General features: G+C 36.0%; 2 protein-coding genes across 2 annotated transcripts; one reads left to right on the top strand and one right to left on the bottom strand.

The window, feature by feature from the left end:
* Window positions 1-980: 980 nt before the first annotated feature.
* Window positions 981-10,297, top strand: LOC126868065 (endothelial zinc finger protein induced by tumor necrosis factor alpha-like). Its single transcript, XM_050623236.1, has 6 exons — window positions 981-1,385; window positions 2,265-2,420; window positions 8,371-8,612; window positions 8,764-9,053; window positions 9,141-9,432; window positions 9,844-10,297. The coding sequence occupies exons 1-6, from the start codon at window positions 1,245-1,247 to the stop codon at window positions 10,121-10,123; spliced, it is 1,401 nt and encodes a 466-aa protein (XP_050479193.1). The 5' UTR covers window positions 981-1,244; the 3' UTR covers window positions 10,124-10,297.
* Window positions 10,298-11,638: 1,341 nt separating this feature from the next.
* On the bottom strand, window positions 11,639-18,471 carry LOC126868064 (procyclic form-specific polypeptide B1-alpha-like). The gene is made up of 3 exons (XM_050623235.1): window positions 18,252-18,471; window positions 17,448-17,711; window positions 11,639-16,815 (listed from the first exon to the last, which is right to left on the bottom strand). The coding sequence occupies exons 1-3, from the start codon at window positions 18,264-18,266 to the stop codon at window positions 16,384-16,386; spliced, it is 711 nt and encodes a 236-aa protein (XP_050479192.1). The 5' UTR covers window positions 18,267-18,471; the 3' UTR covers window positions 11,639-16,383.
* Between the last annotated feature and the right edge of the window lie 275 nt (window positions 18,472-18,746).

Raw genomic sequence — 18,746 nt, 5'->3', positions numbered from 1 at the left:
CAACGGTGTTTATGCTATTCAATTTTCATTAAAACGAAGAACCATTTTTTGTAAAATACGAAAATTTATTTTACATAGTAAATTCAGTCTCCAAAAAAAGAAAAATAACATCATCTCGAAAGAAACATTATACAAAAATTTAAATATCTATATTTAGATTAACATATTGATATAATGTATGGTTTCATAACAATGAAGAAGTTAATATTCTAATATCACGAATATAAATATTTAAATTAATATAACAGTTGGATCTTACCTCGGTTATTTTACTAATAAGTATGTTCGAGAATAGCTCGGTTTGAGACACGTATAAACCAAAAATAATCCATATAATTGCACAGCCGTAATAACACCACATTTTATAAAAATTACTGCGAACTTTTTCTTTAAAATTATCAGTTTGTCTAATATTAGGAGACGTAATGCCAGTATTTTATTTCTGTATATGTATATTCTAATATTTATTTCAGTGTTCTCAATCTTGTGCACAAACCAAATCTCTTCGCAGAAATTAGTAGGAAAACTCTCATATATTCGGTTTTTATACTGAACTTTGCAATGCTTGCAGCTTTCGTTATTAATAAATAATACATTCGTGCAATTATGGAATATGAATTCATGTTACGAACATAAACGATTACATAAATTATTTATATATTATCTACTAAAATCTCAAATCAATATTCTTGTTTTAGATTATTTTATACTTATGATCAATGTTATTTGTACTCATTTTTTAGTAATATTATTTTTCCAATTATGTACAAATACTTTTTAATATGTCTTTATATAAAAAAAAGTATTTGTGTAAATAAAAGTATATCAGTAAAATAAATAATCACAGTTTTTTAATTTTAGTCAAATAATTTATTTAAAAACTTTTGCTGCTCTCGTTGCTGTTTCTACCTGTTTTACCATCATACGCAACCCTTTGTTGTTACCTTCTCCACCCACCAGATGGTCAAGCTTCGCGCAATGTGGGATCAGGCATTCTGCACGCTGAACAACAGTGAAACGGCAGGAAAGAAATGGTGGCGTTACTTTAATTTTGTTAGAAACTTCTAGTTTTTTAATATTTAAAATTTTAACCAACTTTCATTTCTCGATACGTTCACGAATAATAATTCTGTGCCACTTTCTCGCTAACCTTCGTTGTCTCGAAAAAGTGCGTGGAAATACACCTCACAGACATTATAACCTAACAATTGTTCAGCGTTTGTGTTTAATCGTGAATCATAAGAATGGCAATGAACGAAGATTTCAGTTTCACTGAATTGTGTAGATTATGTTCGTTGAAGAGCAATCACCAGCTTCAAATTTTCGACAAAGAAGGCGAACAGAGACAATTACTTTTTAAAATACGTTCCTGCATTCCTGCTGTAGTAAGTCATATTTCTTGTTGTATTTGTAAAATTAGTTAAGATTTACTGTCTTTATTGCTAAATTTAACTAATATTTGTCTCTTTGGTAAACATTATGTTACAACGTTATGTTAAAACGAGTGCGTATAGGATATTGGAAATAGAGAACTGTAGAAACCTGCTACAATACGTTTTATCATTGTTCTAATTAGAAGTTTATGCCGTAAAAATATTGAATGAAATAGCAAGCAAAAGTGTTCACAAAATAATACGAACTTTCATTGATTATTTTGAAAAGAAGAATCGCAAACTAATTTTTAAATGGTCTGTCATAATAATTCTGTTTTTTAGTTTACAAATACAGAAATTTTCAACAATTACAACTTAGGCTATGTATCGATTTAATGATTTTACATTTTGACATTTATAATTATTACACGATTTTTTTACATATAATAATCAATATAAGTCACTTTTTAGGTTATTGTGATATTTCTTAATTGTAATATTAATAAGGGCAATTAAGAAGTAAAAGTTGATTATTTACAAAAAAGGGAGATATATAGTAACTCCGAAAACCTTTCAACAATTTAAAATTATTATTTATTTCAAAAATGTTAATTATGACAAGTCAAACATGTTAGGTTATATATGCTTAAATTAGGTACTCATACGCTTTATAATATTTTGTTAAAGAAATATAAATATACTGTTGTAATTTTATTTTCTGAATTTCACTTCAATTACTATGTTATATATATATTTATTTATATTTATATTTCTTTAACAAAATATTATAATGCGTATGGATATCTACTTCAAACCTAACATGTTTATATACATATTGGAGATTATATTTTCTACAAACAAAATATTCAATATTCAATAATATTATCACAGATAACGAAAGAGGACGCTTTGCCCAAAAATATTTGTCAGAGATGCGTATACAAATTGGATATGTTTTACGAGTTTCGGGTGAGCTGCATGACGACCGATACTGTGTTAAAAAATTACGCGGACAGTTTGAAGCACCTCGCTGCATCGGTAAACCAGGTAAGTCTAAATGTTTAAATTAATCTGTAATTCATTTAATTAACAATTAATAATTTAAGTAATTCGTGAATGAAAAGCTACAAATAAAATTTCTCCCATTGTGTAGTGTGAGAAAAGCATGAACGGACTTTAATTCTAATTTTGTTGAAATAATTTTAATTTTACATAAATCAGATTATTTAATATATGCATAAACGAGTTAAGCTAAATATGGGTGTTAATTGTTTACATACGAAATTTTCATTTTGATTTATAATGTTAGAAGCTAAGTAAATATAAATTTAGAATATAATATTTATTATAGAAATATTATTGCAAACAAATTTAAAAATATGCAGCATAGTTATTTAAATTTTTATATAATAATTTAGATATTTTAAAAAATAAATAACAAATATAAGGTTTTTATATTACGTAGAAAATGAATAGGTAATAATCTATGTATGCTTTTATTTGTTTTACTGACATGTATTTATGTGTTTTACTGACAAAGGTTCAACAGGAATCTAAATTTATTTTATATATAAATTTATAGATGCATATAATAGTGCATGACTCAAAATAATAAACAAAAATGTTCTCAAAAATTAATTTCTCCAAAAACAAACATTCACTAATTTCTTGAAAGTTATACATTAAAACACATGTTACTGTTTCTTCAATATCTTTAATACCAAAACAATAATTATACATCCCATTATTATTTTCACATCATTCAACGACCAATGCTTATTATTATCTACGACATTAAATTATATAGTTAAAAATAACAGATTAAATTATATCTATAATATGACCCTTTTTTAATCTATAAAAAGAAAAATGTATATTCTGCTCGCATGAATGGTACGTCTGTATACTTCACTTAAACACAAGAAGTCTAGTTAAAAGTATATTTATAACGTTACCACTAAATATAGCAACAAACGAGCAACTCGTAGGAATACTTGTTTATGGAGCACCAGTTTATTTGCTCTTAATTGATTTCATGAGACACATCAGGCGCGTTTAATATCCTCGCGAGAGCACGTGGTTTACGACTGGGAGCAAGTGCCTTACAAATGGAGGAGACAGCGCGCTTAATAAAGGTAGATTAAAGGTCTGACATAAAGCTCATGGTATCTCGTGGAGGCAACGAGTAAAAGAAAAGAGGGAGAGAGAGCAAGAATTTTTTCCAGGGCAACATTGGAAAATTTATCGTTGTACGAGCCGGACACGAATAGCCAGAAGGAATCAGGCTATCCCCGTACGATGGGGGTCGTACGTATTCTAGGAAGTACCAGAGACTCTTTACAAGCTCGTAAACTCGGGTGGCAATTTCCGACATGACGCGTTAAAGTGACTTTATGCGTCGAATGGGTGGCCGACACGAGTTCCACATTTCGAGCGGCGTAAAAAGCCCTTTACGCGACACGCGCTCGCGTTCTACCACCTCTGCCCAGTGTTGTCTCTCCGTTCCACCTTCTTTCGTGCCGATTTCGCCTCTGTACTATGCTCGATAAGCGTACGAACGTGCGCGCGAGAAGAGACCGCAGCAGATGAAGAGGGTGAGAGAGGGCCATGCGAAACCGTGCAACCGACTAAAAGGAAGGAGAGGGAACGAGGGGCGTCGCTGATCGGTAGCTCGAGGTCCTTGATTCTCTCTCTGTTCCTCCTTCGCACCCCTTGCTTAGCCAACGAAGCATGATCCCAATAATTCCACCCTCACACACGCGACTCCTCGTGCAGAGAACCCAGCTGGAGGGGATAATATACAGATAAGCAGACACGGATGAACAGATAGGGCAAAAGAGAGACAGATCACGCGACCAGTCGGGATAGAGGGTTTGTAAAAGGCACGCATGTGTATGCCTGTATGTGTATACGTGTGTGCAACCGTCGCGGCGCTATTGATCGACTCTCCATGGCTAGGCTGCGTCGCGCACAGAAAGCGAAAGTCAGTTCTCCTTTTCTTCGACGTCTCGCCTAGTTCCTTCTTTCTCACTCTTTTCCGTTCACGGGTACAACGTCTCCGTTCCCTTCTCTCCTTTACCTTCGTCTTCTTTTCTACCCTTCCCCTGTCCTTCTTTCACCAGCTCCTCTCTGTCTCTATTCCACTACGCGTCTCGTCGCTCCCCAATCCAAGATTGTTCGATCCCCTTCCCTTGCTAGTTGGCCCGTTGGATCTCCTTGTCCCGGGCACAGGTGCAACGAGGAGCAGACCTATACACCTCTGAAAACCTGTTTCGAGGTCTGGAATACCCCGTCGTAAACGGCCGACGAAGTCTCGTTACCCGGTTGATCGTTGATGCGGTCAACCGAGGAGAGCTAGGGAGCAAAGAAAGCAGAGGAAGCGAACGGTACTTATATACTGCTAGGTGGCTGCTCGCGTTTATGTATCGTGTTTAGTTTAGCCTAATCGCGCATATGTACCATCCAATGATACGTCACTCCTTCTAGTCTCTCTCTGTCTCCTTATCTGCCTGTTTCTATTTGATTCTGTCCTCTCCTACTCTCTTTCAGTCGCTCGCTTAGTCAATGTCAGTGTCAAGGTCAGCGGGCCGACGCACTGCAGAGCGCCGCCGCCGACGCCGCCGTCGACTGGTGCTACGCTACTCTCTTCCGTCATTGTGTGTATCCGGCAAGCGAGTGACTCGGTAGTCTGTGTATACGACACAAGGTATACACGAAGGTCTCTTCGCGCGCATACTTGCCTCTCTAGGGCGTCCCTGCCTTTCTCTTTCTCTTTCCCTTCTTTCTTCCTCTCGTTCTCGCTCTCCGAATCTCCCCTTCTTTTTCGCTCTGTTTCTTTCTCTCTCTTTGTCTCTGTCTCTCTCTCGCGTGTTCTCGTCGTCGCGCCAGCCACGATGCATTCCGCGGGGATCTCCACTCGATATCGTTGCACCGCGCCGTCTCGTCCGCATATCGCTTCTCCCGTGCCTATTCTTCTTTCCCTTCTACCGGTTCAGTATCGCTCGGTGCTTGTTCCCGCACCTAGTCGCGCCAATTTCGCTTGCTCACCGGGACGCGCTTAGTCTCACCGATCAAATAGAACCGTTTATACCAAGTTCGCGCATACTTGGCTCCATAACCCGAGTGTCGCCGTTCCATTTCCCTCCGCCTCTTCCTCCTTGTTTTGTCTTCGTCCGATCGGTGCACCCTGTGTGGTCTTGCTCTCCACAGCACATCGCCACGGTGCATTCCGTGGAGACCTCCACTCGATATCGTTACGCCGCGCTGCATCCGTGTGTCACCGGCTATCTCATCTCTCCCTTTCTCTCCCCCTCCCCTCTTTCTCTCTTACACACACATACACATTCTGTCCCTCTTTCTCTCCGGTTTTTTCTTTAGTCGCCTTCGTTTCCCTCGTTCCCTCTGAATATAGCTCGTTCTTTCTCCAGTCGACTGGTCGTTGCTCTCTTTCCTTCTTCTTACCCTCTCTGTTCTCCTTCCCTTCCTCACTCTCTCGCTAGAGGGTTATCCCCTCTGCTTCGACCAGACGTTTTTTCGTCTCTTTGTCCTTGCATCCTCCCGCGCCGGGAATCGGCGGCTAGCTCCGCGGGACACACTCTGGTTGCCCCGTAAAACGCGAGATTCTTTCGTGGCGTCGCGAAAAGAAGGAACGCGCGTGGTCATAGAGTTTCCGTTGTTCTTCTCAACGTCATTGTCGCGTTAAAAATTCTTCGTTATCGGAGTCTAAGGCTAACGTGTTCTGGTCTCTACCAGCCACCTCCGGTCTGGACGACGAGCCTCGTGGTCGCTCAATTTTTTTCACCCAGTTCGGAAACTCCCAGCAGAACGGGCGGCATGACGACGCGCGATGGACACTGATGTGATGTGCCGTTGAGTTGCTCGCCTTGTGACGGTGTCAGTGATATCTTTCCTCGAGGACATCCGACCCAGTGAGTCGATTGGGACCGTGCGGTTTTCCTCGGCCTCTGCAGGGGAACAAAGTGTGTGTAGGTACGTGAGCCGGGAGATCAGCCCGATAGCGTTTGCTCGTCTTTTGTGGGAACCTTCGTGTCTGCCTTTCTGTAAGCTAACTTCTTTCTCCGTCTCTCTTTTTCTTTCTTTCTTTCCCTTCTTTCGTCTTCCCGGTCGTTCTTCCCTCACTCTCGTTTCCTGTCTCTCTCGTTTCGGTCATCGTTCTTTCCCGGAGGACCTTGACGGAGCAGGCTACGCGAACAGATCTTTTCGGTTCCTTCGAAAGTCCCTGTCTTTTATGTATTCGATGTCGTCTCTGGGGGATACAGGCTTCTGTGATGCTTCTCGGCGATACGACCATTCTCTCCGGCTTGTTCCGATACCTTCGTGTCGCGAACCAGCGTCACGTGGACGAAATTTTGATTTCTCGACAGCTTCTTTTATAGTATATTAGAGTTTTCCCCGGTTTTTATGCAAATTTTTGATCATCAGCAATTTACACTAAATATTCAATATTCTTGTATTCCTACGAGTGGCTTTTAGAGATTATTGCACGATTTTCACTTTTTAATCAGCTTGTTGAATATCTATAACTTCTCTTTAGAATTCCTTTTACAAAACGTTTCAATTTTTGGAGAATTTACTACGTAAATTCTCGTCGAGATCGATTTCAATAATTGCTTCGGATAATTAGTGATTTTTGAACATTATTATGCAACTTGAATTTTCTTATCAGTTCGAAAAATATTTTTGAACTTTGTCTCTAAAATTCTCCTTAAGAAATTTTTACTTTTGAAAAGCTTAATGCTTCGTTATTAAGAGAACTTCATCAATTATCACAACAATTAGTGTTTTTTTAGAGGAAATTGCATGAGCAATTTTTCCATCACTTTTTTTACTTAAAAAATATTCCTCCGAAGTTTTCATTTCTGGAAAGCGTTAATTATGTTTCACATCAGTTCACAAGGAATCGAATACGTTCCATTTAGCTGAAGAATTATTTGAAACTCAGTTTCTGGTAAATATCGATTATCGTTAATAGATATTTGGCACCGAGTGCGGCTTCGTGCATGCTCCGCTCAGCTCAGTTCCCGTGATTAATCGTTTTCCCATATCGGTTTCGAAGCTGTTACGCTTTTGTGCTCGAATTGATAGAAATGTCGCAAAATGCTGTTCATTCCTACAGATTTCCTTCAATTTTACAATCAAATAAACGCATTGTGTCGATAATTGTATTTTGCAAATATATTTTACTAATACAATGACCATTGTCCCAAACATTGTGACAAGTATCAGTTATTGAAAATCGTAATACATCTGTCCATTTTTCCCACTTACTTAGTTTCTCCATCGTTTATGATAAATTTAACCACAATCTCCTTTTTTATGATTTTACATAATCTTATATTTTATGATTGTTTTAATACGAATCAAGTTTATTAACCTAATTAATCTCGTATTTTTATACAACCAAGATATCTCTGGAAGCGTGATCCGCATGTTGCTCAACTAAGTTGATAATTCGTGATAGCAACATTTCTGAGAAAGTCCAGTTCGAAATTTGAAATAAATCGATCTCCTTGCATCAGTTCTTTTTAATCGCTTTAAGTTTTTAACAAAAAGCTTTATATATCTTATCTTGTAGCTGATATGATAGTTAAAGGTCCTTTTATCGCGTATCCACCATAACGGGATCTACAAATCGCTATAGAAATATTTAAAAAATAAAATTTTATTAATTTAAGAAGTTGCTACTGTAGGTTATACTGTTAATTGTTGAAAAAATAGTTAAATTATATAAATATGCTTGTTAAGAGCTACTAATATGCAAAATACCTGATAGTGGGCATTTTTCAAATTACCACAAAAGTAAAAATTGCTAAGGTCAGTTAATCTCTTATTATCTACGAATTAACATCTAATTTGCTCTGTTTCGATGACTAATCAAAGAAAAAATTTGATGAAAACTTAAGAAGGCGCCTGTCCTTCTCAAAAACGACTTATGCTGGTACAAAACATAATGCAACAATAAAACAATAATTAATAGGGCACTGATAAGGACAAGATGTCTAATGGTAGCCAGCAACAACAGCGATCGGCTTATGTGGAAGCGCATGCTGTGGCTCATGCTGCAGTACAGCAACACATGGCACAACAAGCTGCACAAGCGAGGCTTGCTGGCCCTGGTCCACCTGCGACACCTCAGACACCTAATCCAACCTTTACCTTACCCGACGATGGTTTGGGTTATGACGATGGTGTACGCGTACTCCGCTCTATCGGAACATGGTAAGTTTTCCTTTTATGCTAGTGTCAAATCTTACAAGAAGTGAGATTGTTATGCTATTCGTTGGAATGATTTTTTTTATAATAAGAGGCACAGTAATTATTATCTGTCAGAATATAAATGTTAAAATATTGATTGCAAAATTCGAAATAGGTCTCCGGATTATTCAGCAGCAATGCGCCCTGGAGGTGTAATGCCTCCATTTCCTGGTGCAATGGATCAGCAGTTTGGGAGTAGAGCCCCTACAGTAAATCAGCCATTAAGAACTACAAACAATATAACGTCTCGCCCGGGATTTGCGTCAAAGGCCACAAATACAGGTGAACCGGCGACAAAGGCGTTCGCTTGCACCGTTTGTGGCAAAGGTCTTGCTCGTAAGGATAAACTCGTTATTCACATGCGTATTCATACAGGGGAGAAGCCGTATTCCTGCGAAGTTTGCGGTAAGTGTGTCTAAACTGTTGCTTTGCATTGTACGATAATTTATGTACTTGTTTGAGTTTAACTGATGTTACGGCTTTTGCTTCTAGGTAAAGCATTTGCCCGCAGAGATAAACTAGTTATTCATATGAACAAGTTGAGACACAGACCGGGAGTGGCGCCACTTTCTACACCTACAGCTCCGAATTCGGATCAACAGCAGCAACAACAGCAGCAACAACAACAAGCTCAGCAACAACAGCAACAAGCACAACAACCGCAGCAGCAGCAACAATCTCGGCAGGATACTATACACAAATTGAAGGAAGAACCAGTTAGTTGGGCGTGTGAATTATGCGGTCGAGCATTAGCCACAAGAGATGAATGGATGCAGCATGCTCGGTAATTTTTGTTTATGTTTACATCTGTAGTAGTAAACATAAATATTTAAAATTTTATTCTAGAACAATATTTTCACTGGAAAGAATATAAGAGAAATAATATTTATTAATAGAAGATACTTTTATTAAATACAATATTCATTAGCGTATAAGAAATTTTGAAAAATTTTTGTACGCAATTATTATAATAGCTTCAATATAGAAATTCATGGAATATATAAGTAATATAATTATATTATTTAGCAATATTTAATTCTCGATATGTTGGGAAAAATGTTATAAATAATTGAAAAGAAAATAGAAAGAACATATGTCTAACTGTTCGTAATGAACGTATTTATCTCAAAATACATACATCATCATTAATTGTTTGATAATTTATTGTTGTGTAATTGAACATCTTCTGTTACAGTTCTCACTTGGAAGCATCGGCTCCGCCACAACATGCAGCACCATATTTCCCGGGATCTACAGCTCCTCCGCAAGCGTACGCATCTGAGAGGCATTTCTGTCTTATGTGCCGTACAGATTTTACAGATAAGGCTGAATTTATGTTCCACGTACGTTCCCATTTCGAACCTCACGCGCAGCAAACGCCATCTCAGCATTCGAGTGGTAAACAAGGAAGCGATCCTGCAACGGCCGAATTGATCGCCCGTGGACTGGTCGATCCTTCGGGATTATGCAGCTAGAATTATCCTTCCTGTCATTATGCGCCATCGATTCGTGTCTTACCATAGTACAAGTTCTCTACTCCATTTTGACCAGAACTTCTGCATAGGATGTCATGCGTATTGTGATTGTAATGAATATGTACTGATTTATAACCAGAGATACACAGTAGTATATTTCTCTATAAATATTAACGGATAACACAGTTAAATATTAAATATTAACACAGTTTATCGTTTGTTTCACGCTACAAAGGAAACTAAATACAGCTTTTAAAAATTGTTGTACGAATCCTTTGAATATCGCATAATTCGTTCGTCCGATAGTTGATCACAAGTCAATAAACATAAAGTGCACTGCTTTCAGGAAATAACAGAGAACAATATTTTTTTGCATTGCACATATCACCGAAATTAAAGATTTCGAATTAACATAGGAGTACTACTGTGTATCCCGAATATTATATATAATAAATTGGGACATACATTATATTCGTCAGGTATTTAGGTATTGACGCGATACTGATTTATATGGTAAGAGATTATACTATTGCGCCAATATTTAAGTATGATTACTTAATAGTATACGTTCCTACATAGCTAGCTTTCCGCTATCTTTAGCCATTAGCAATATCTGCCATGTAATGTACAGGTTTGTTCTCAATGCTATTATAGTTCTTTTTACACATTTTACGATCAACGACCTGTTTCGTATGTTTCACAATTTGAAGATTTTATTGTTTCGAAGTAATTATGTTTTTTAAATTATACGTTTCGGCGCTTTAAAACGGTGCGTATGTGGTGTTGCGTGTAATTGCTTTTGCGGGAATATTACTTGATTAAGAAATTCTTTTTAAATAGAAATTTTTTGTCTAGTTTAAAAATCATTTATTTGACTATCTGTTAAGGTTATATTCTAATTATATGATTATTTTTGTTCTTTTTTAAATGAAATTCATTGATCTTCCAAAGGCGATGTACTATTAGCCACATTATCGATTTATAATACCAAACGTGTAGTTTTTATTGTTGTGTAGCGTAAGTGTTGATACACAAATATTTTACCGGATACGACAAAACATACCCAGATGTTTTATATTCTATAATCTATTCTAGATCAAGCAGATTTCTTTTACTGTTTGCTTAAAAACTTGTTTATTGTTACGATTATCCTTGGTACCTGAAGTATGAATATGTACTTAACCAGGGAAGGGTTTATATTACATATACGACAGATTTTCGCTTTATTACAGTTAATGAGAACATGAAAAAACAAAAGTGTACCTATAAGTACGTGTACTTATAAGCTTGAGTATCTAATGCCTTTTAATCTTTCAACATTCTTTTATTACACTTTATCGATTTCCAATTCAATTTTAATCAATGAAAACCTCGTACGCTTTTTTTTTATTACTCAATGTAAAAATTAGCAGCAATATCGTTTCACAATATTAGTTCATCGAGTGCCCGCGAGAGACATGCATTGTGAACAAACTGTCTCTTCCAATAACTTCATAGGATTCGCTTCTACAGCGCTTTCTTCCTCTCGTCTTTAGAATAAAACATTATATAGTCAGCGAGACCATAATGTTGCTAAAACTGCCGTGCCTCCTGCCTCACGTACGACTCATTTCCGGCTTATTTTCGATCCAAATTACTTCCAGGATAACGGTGCCTAAAATGGTATACTTCAAAAAGAAAGAAAAAGAAAAAAGCTATACCTACCGTTAGGTATATATTTTGTATAATTCTAACTAGTGCAATATAGTGTTAATCGTATCGACAATAGTTGCGATTGTTACGAAGAAAAGGAAGGACGAAGACGAAAAATGAAGACAAAATGTGAATGAAAAGACAGAAAAGGAGGTTCTGCGAGTAATTTTGATAGAAAACGTTCGCTGACACTCGCGCGATAAATATGCGTAAACAATAACCGTTTATAGCGGCTTAATTAGTAACGATGTAAAGGAAATGGAGAAAAATAAGACAAAAATGCCGGCCTTTCTTCTAATGCAGTTAACGAGAAACATCTTTTACATAGTTTGTATGAATTTAGAATAGTTGGAGTTAGGTCGTTGAAAATTTGATACAAAGCTGAACGATTCGTGTAAGCGGATTTCCATTTTTCCCACGTCCGTCTATTGTGTCTGATGTCACAATGAATCAGTGATAGAAAATTGAAGAATTAAAATGAGGTGATTAAAGGGATTAAATGGAGCGATTAAACGGAGTGTAACAACGACCGACACGAAGGTGCAAATATGAAAACTAATTTACGGTCTTGATTTTTACGAACGAAGAGTACCAGAAACCAGCATGACATAGTTCGAAAAATTATGCCTGCCATTTGCACGCCGTCGACGAAAATGTAAATTTGTAGAGATTGCAATAATATGTCTATCGAGGATCTAACGCGATCCAGCGTTTCTTCTAGAGTTTTTCTTTTTCTTATTTCGAGGAGAATTGCATGCGGAAATGAAACGTTTATGCGATGTAAAGCGTAATGATTTATAATCGTGGTACTTTGTACGGTCGAGAGTGGAATATTATATTTAATAGACGTATAGTGCCTTTTCTCTGGGATTTATCCGATTTCGTTTTGATCATTTGAAATTGAAACGTGTTAAGGAGGCACATTGGCATATGAATTTCTAAATAAGTATAAGTTTAATATAGATAAGATGAGAGTTGTTCTTCTCGTTCTTTTATGTTTTTTTCTATTTTCTCTTTTATTACTATTATTTTCTGTTTGTTTCTGTTGTGAGGAGTGAATGATTGATGCCACTGCCTCTAGCAGCTGTTTTTAGATTACTTTTATACTGTTGATGTCACGCGCAGCTAATCAGAGTCAGTATATTACTGCCATAATCATGAAACGAAATGTATAACCAATATACCTTTATAAATAAAAGACAACTGAAAAAGTAAAACATTGCCTTTCACATTACTGAAATATATTCGAATGATTCTGAATTAATATTGGAGAAACGCGTAATGTAATACATGGCATACTAGTTTTCCTATCTCGTTTGTTTTGTATAGCATAAGAATTTTAAAAACATTATTCATATTATAAATATTATTCAACAATATTTTTTGCGTTTCATTAAATTAATCAAGCTTCAGAAATTGATATTTGTTATAAATAAGCTATTTGATAACTAGATTGGGTATATTTATGTATTTATGGGAAATTTAAATCTCCAAAAATTTACAAGACGCGCATGATATACAAACATTTTCGAAGTAAGTCACTTATTATGATATTCAGTGAGTAAGACAAATTTCTTATACAAGTTGTCTCCATAAAAATACCTACGAATTTGAATAAAAATTCAGTATACGAGCAACTAATTTCTCTACGTTGAAACATACTAAAAGCTTAAAAGCTTGTCATAATTCTATCTATCAACTTATGACAGTAGAATGGAAAAAGAAAAAAATGGATGAAGTGACCAAATGTAACACGGATGCAGGGCATTCAAGTGGCTCGACAAGTATGTAACCGGTGCTCGCATGCTGCATCCAGCGTGAACTGCACCCGTTTGGCCATAAATTAACTCCGTGATCGACTTTCTTAAAGGACATCGACGTGACGCGAAACGTTACGGTATGCGTTTCTTTGGGTCCACTACTAAGGATATCGAGTTCCTGCTTCGATACGGCCGGTTTGCCTTGCCGCACCCGTATTGCCAATACTGATAAACGGACGCCCTGTTCAACTACATTTTTATTTTCGTTCCAACTGCACGGGTATTATTCGCGAGCCAGCATAATAAGATAATTGTCCCTTTGTCTAAGTTTTCTTTGTCTTTGCCTAACTTTCCTTCCGTTTCGAGCTGGGCGTAGTTGACATGACGTGCCAGTTGCATTCGATGACGGATAGGTGAGAGCAAAAGTATGGCGTTTCAGGAGATGACTATTAAGAGACGAATATTGTACAAATTTCACGAGGTAAATTTGAACGGTTAGGGTCTAAATATGTTTTTTGGAATAAGTATTTCTAATTTCTGTTTCTATTTGTATATGTACTTAGGTACGTTTCATTCTAAATGCACACTGTTTTATGTGCTTATACTTATTTTGCTTGTGAGATTTCATTTACGTGATACGCTACTATAATATTTCGATTGAATTTTAAATTACTAGTTATTATTTAATAATATTTATCCGACATTTGATTCTCTTAATTGTTCATTTGTTCAACTACTGCCGTCTTTTATTAGAATTTCACACATTATTTCAGTATATTTTATTTATTACAATATTTTAATTATAACGAGCTGGAGATAATACCAGAGACGAAAAATGTAGTAATACAAGAACAATAAAAATAAGACATTATAACGAGGAAATGAGATCATGAGAACATTTTTATATCAGTTTATTAGATGTAGAAATTAGTTCGATCACTTCTATCCTATCTTAGTCTTCTATTCCAATTACAGAAATAGATATAATACAATATAGTAGGATATGAAGCATAATTGAAATTATTGTAACCTACTGAAACCTGTTTCAAGAGGCGATGCCTTACACGTTCAACCTATATTTACAATAAGGTATGAATCACACCTAAAAGATCACGTATCCTCCCTCATGGATCGTGGGATCCCTCGTAGATCGTTGCAATAGCATGGGATACGTCAAAGGTTGTTCAATGAAAGTAACGTGACCCCAAAGTGCGCGGGATAGTGCTCGCATTTGTAAAGGGAATTGCTATGCGAAACGCAGGGCGTCGTCCAATCGAAGCGATTAAGAAAATTCGATGCAATGGAGTTTGTAAAATGCTGAATAGTTTACACGACGCCGCTGCTAATTTCACGCGAACTGTCCGATCTGTCGGAAATTCCTATCGACATTTCTTATTTAATGCTTCTCCTTTCTCTCCATTTAAATTCATTCCAACACTTCAGTGAGAAATTTTAATTGGTACTCTTCGCCTTACGCTGCTGAAACGCTACTCAAACTTATCGTCTACATTTTCCCTCTAAAGTATAGAATTTATAATTTCTTCGCTTTTTTAGGAGTTCTTCTAGGAGCCATAATGAAATGACACATCGATACACGAAGCATACTTTCTCCATTTCATGGTACACTTTGCGAATGTTATGAGGAAAATGCTTCCTTGTAATTGGAAATTTTTATTCTGGCTAATAGAATATTTGCGGATATAAATTATCGAACTAAAAGAAACTTTAAGTGAAAGAAGTCGATAGAACTTTCCAACTAATCTAATCTATTCTATCGCGAATATTTGCCTGACACTATACCCATAATTAGCGATAACGTAAGTGAACGAAGGAATCCTCCCTAATTGGCAAAATAAATATTGTATTCGTTTCCTCAAGAATTTATATAGATTGTATGCAGTGTTTCAGAGGAAGTTCAACTTGTTTCACGCGAGGTACCTTGCAGTAAGATCATGGACAAGGCTCTGGCTACCTACAATCTCCTAATTATGAATGCATGCTCTCACATTTAATTTATCGTTTGTTAATTTCCGCCTATGATATTTACGGATAGTAGATTTCTTAGAATTTTTCGAAAATTTTGTGATACGCTTGGTTTAATAGATTTTAGATAGGCTATCATTGAAAAACATTATGTTAACTATTAAACTACGATATACAAAATAAAACGTGGAAATTCTTGAAAATGTAGCTCTCTAAATTCAGAATAAATGATAATATGAGCAAATTAGCAAATATTCTAAGGTTAGTTCTACTCTAATAAATTACAAAAAGTACACAATATATTACACAATACACAGCGAAAATCTATATTATAATACACAGAAATCTCTTGCGTCATATAATTTCTATAATAGGATTCCAGAGACTTATTCACAAATTAATAGAATTATTCTAATTATTCTTTCCATTTTTCCTTTCCTCTTTAAGTATAATTTACACGATATTCAATTTTATCCTAATTTATAAGTACATTCTATTTCTGAACCCAGTAAGTTTTAAATATTAACCATACACCTCGAAGAAAATCGACAAAATGATAGATGCATACAAACTAACACATAATAATCAATTAATCAATTCTCTCTCGAGTTTAAAATAGATCGTTAAGAAAAAAGACGATTTTCTTTAAAATTTTAATATGAACGAATTTCGTCAGATGAAAGTTCTTTATCTTTCTAAATTTACCTTATAAAATGACAACCTGCGCCCTCTCGTACATTATTCCATTCTTCCATATTATTGGCCAAATTTTACGAGTGACAAATTACAAATTAGAAGTTACTCCCATTCCTAGTTACCTTTTTCTTAACTTTTATTAAACGTGTAGGAGTAGCCATCCGGAGTCCTATTGAAGTTCAACTTTCCAGGTGGGTAAAACCTTCGAGGTGGTGGCGTCGTTATAGCGTTGTACTGTGGTAATGGTCTAGCCGGAGGTTGATACTGTGGCGGTGGGTTGTAGGAAGGGATGGATTGAATTTCAGGTGGTGGTTGAGGTCTAGGTTGGTATTGTGGTTGAGATTGATACACTGGTTGAGGTGGAAGGTGAGGTTGAGGTTGAGGTTGGGGCTGAGGCGCTGGTTGTGCTTCATAAACTGGTTGACTCTGACGTTGATACGATTGCAAGGATGGGTTGTATCGCGGTGGTTGATAATCGGGTGGGTTGTATTGCGGTAGAGGTACGTACTCTGGTTGAGGTGGAACTTGTGGGGGTGGAACGGGAATGCCGTCGCCTGTGGCCTGTTCAAATAAAAGAGGAAAAGTGAATCGGAATAATATTTAAATGTTAAATAGTAAATATCAAAGCAACTATTGTAACGTTTACTATTTACTATTTAATATCATAAACGAATCATTTTGCTAGTAACGAGGGAGTTTTGTTATATGAGTGTGATATTCAAATAGCTATTAATAATGTAGCTTATCGTGAGAAAAGTTATTCAAATTGTGTACTATTGTTAGAAGGTGTTTTGTCTTAATTGTGCTTCAATAAATTATCGTATCTTTGTAAACAAGTGTGTAGGAGTAACTAAATGTTCCTAAATATACGGAGGGTGAACGATGAATTGCAGTAGCGGAATTGCGATGATTTACGAAAAATATAGAAAGGGACAACTTTATTATTAATAACCATCAATCAATTAAAAAATTTCTTATACAATATTTACTTACAAATTTCTATCTCACCGAACGAGATATAAAACTAAGCTATAATAATTTTAGTTTTTCTAACTTCAAAATTTATATAAATTTCCATATTACTGTAATAGCTTAGCTCTTGTCAATATTGATATTTTATTTTTCATATGTAATAAAAGAAACATATGTTAAATGGAAAAAGAACTAGGATTTTCTGCCACATTCTAACGTACCTGAAAGCCATTTTTCCCAGCCGTATATGTCACTGTGCGTCTTTGACCCGTAGGATCGACGTAGGAGTAAGACCCACGGCGATTCCCGTAAACGTCGCTTTCCTCTTTGAATTCCACACCATCTTCTTGTGAATAAGCGGCGCCAAAGGTTCCATCTCCAGCTAGATATCTTGCGTCACTCAAAATTGCTGCCTGTTGAGGTGACTGGTATTGTCTATTCGTCGATTGACACGAGACCGATGCAACCGTGCAGAATAGTAACGCCTGGAAATTTAAGTTCATGACTTTAGAAACGACAAAGTAGAGAAGAACGAGATATGTAATTGTTGTCACAATGAATTATACAGTTCAATTAATTTGTATTCGATATCTTATTTTATTTTTTAAGTTATACTAAACACATTATATTTGCTACATGGTAGCAAGATGTCTAATATCAGTTAGTCAGCAATATTTGAAGATAGGAAATAATTATAGAAGCTTAAATAATAGATTTGAAATATTTATTAAAACAAAATGTTCATATGGAAATCATTTAATACAGTGTTCTGTCGAATAAATAAGCATCTCCTAAACAAAATTACTTATTCTTTGTATTTCCTTCGAATTAACGCTCGATGAGATATAAATGAACTGCTACAAAAGCGGGGCGAGTTAAAAAAGTAACAACGATGAAACGAGTGGCATATTTGTTACGTGGTATTACAAGTATACCACAGATGCAACGAAAAAGTAATCGATTTTGTTGGATTTTGACAATGCGTGGCGAAAAGTTTCGAAGTAACATTGAAAAGGAGTACTTACGAATATCGCATACATATTGGAGAAATAACGACAACGGGGCGACGAGAAGTACAACAGTGCTCGAAGGACCGTCGAGAGGGGCGTTTTATACGGCAGATTGGATCACGTTGACCTGAAGAGTCCTTGATGGCCGCCCGCGCGCCTCAGCTACAGAATAATGCAGATTGCACTCTGATCTTCTACCACGCCTTTCCACCGCCACTCGGCTTTCCTCTTTCTAACTCGCTCTGACATTTCTTGAATCAGCATTTTCACTGTTACACTATAATATTCGATGTACAATAAATAATTATGGTTATAGATCGTAAATTTGAGTGAGAATTGAATTGAGAATCTTGTTGCAGAAAAGTCGGATGTCCTGCGGATGTCCATTAAAATTATAATTATTTTAATGTAACTTTATTGTAATGTAAATTAGTTTAATGTAACTTTAAGTGCAACAATGTTTAAAGAGCAAGAAATTTTGAACACTGCTTCCGTTGTATTGAATAATGT

The sequence above is a fragment of the Bombus huntii genome, chromosome 7, assembly GCF_024542735.1.
Source record: "Bombus huntii isolate Logan2020A chromosome 7, iyBomHunt1.1, whole genome shotgun sequence".
Taxonomy (NCBI): Eukaryota; Metazoa; Arthropoda; class Insecta; order Hymenoptera; family Apidae; genus Bombus; species Bombus huntii.
The sequence above is the reverse complement of the archived record's forward strand: the minus strand, read 5'-3'. Positions and strand labels throughout refer to the sequence as shown.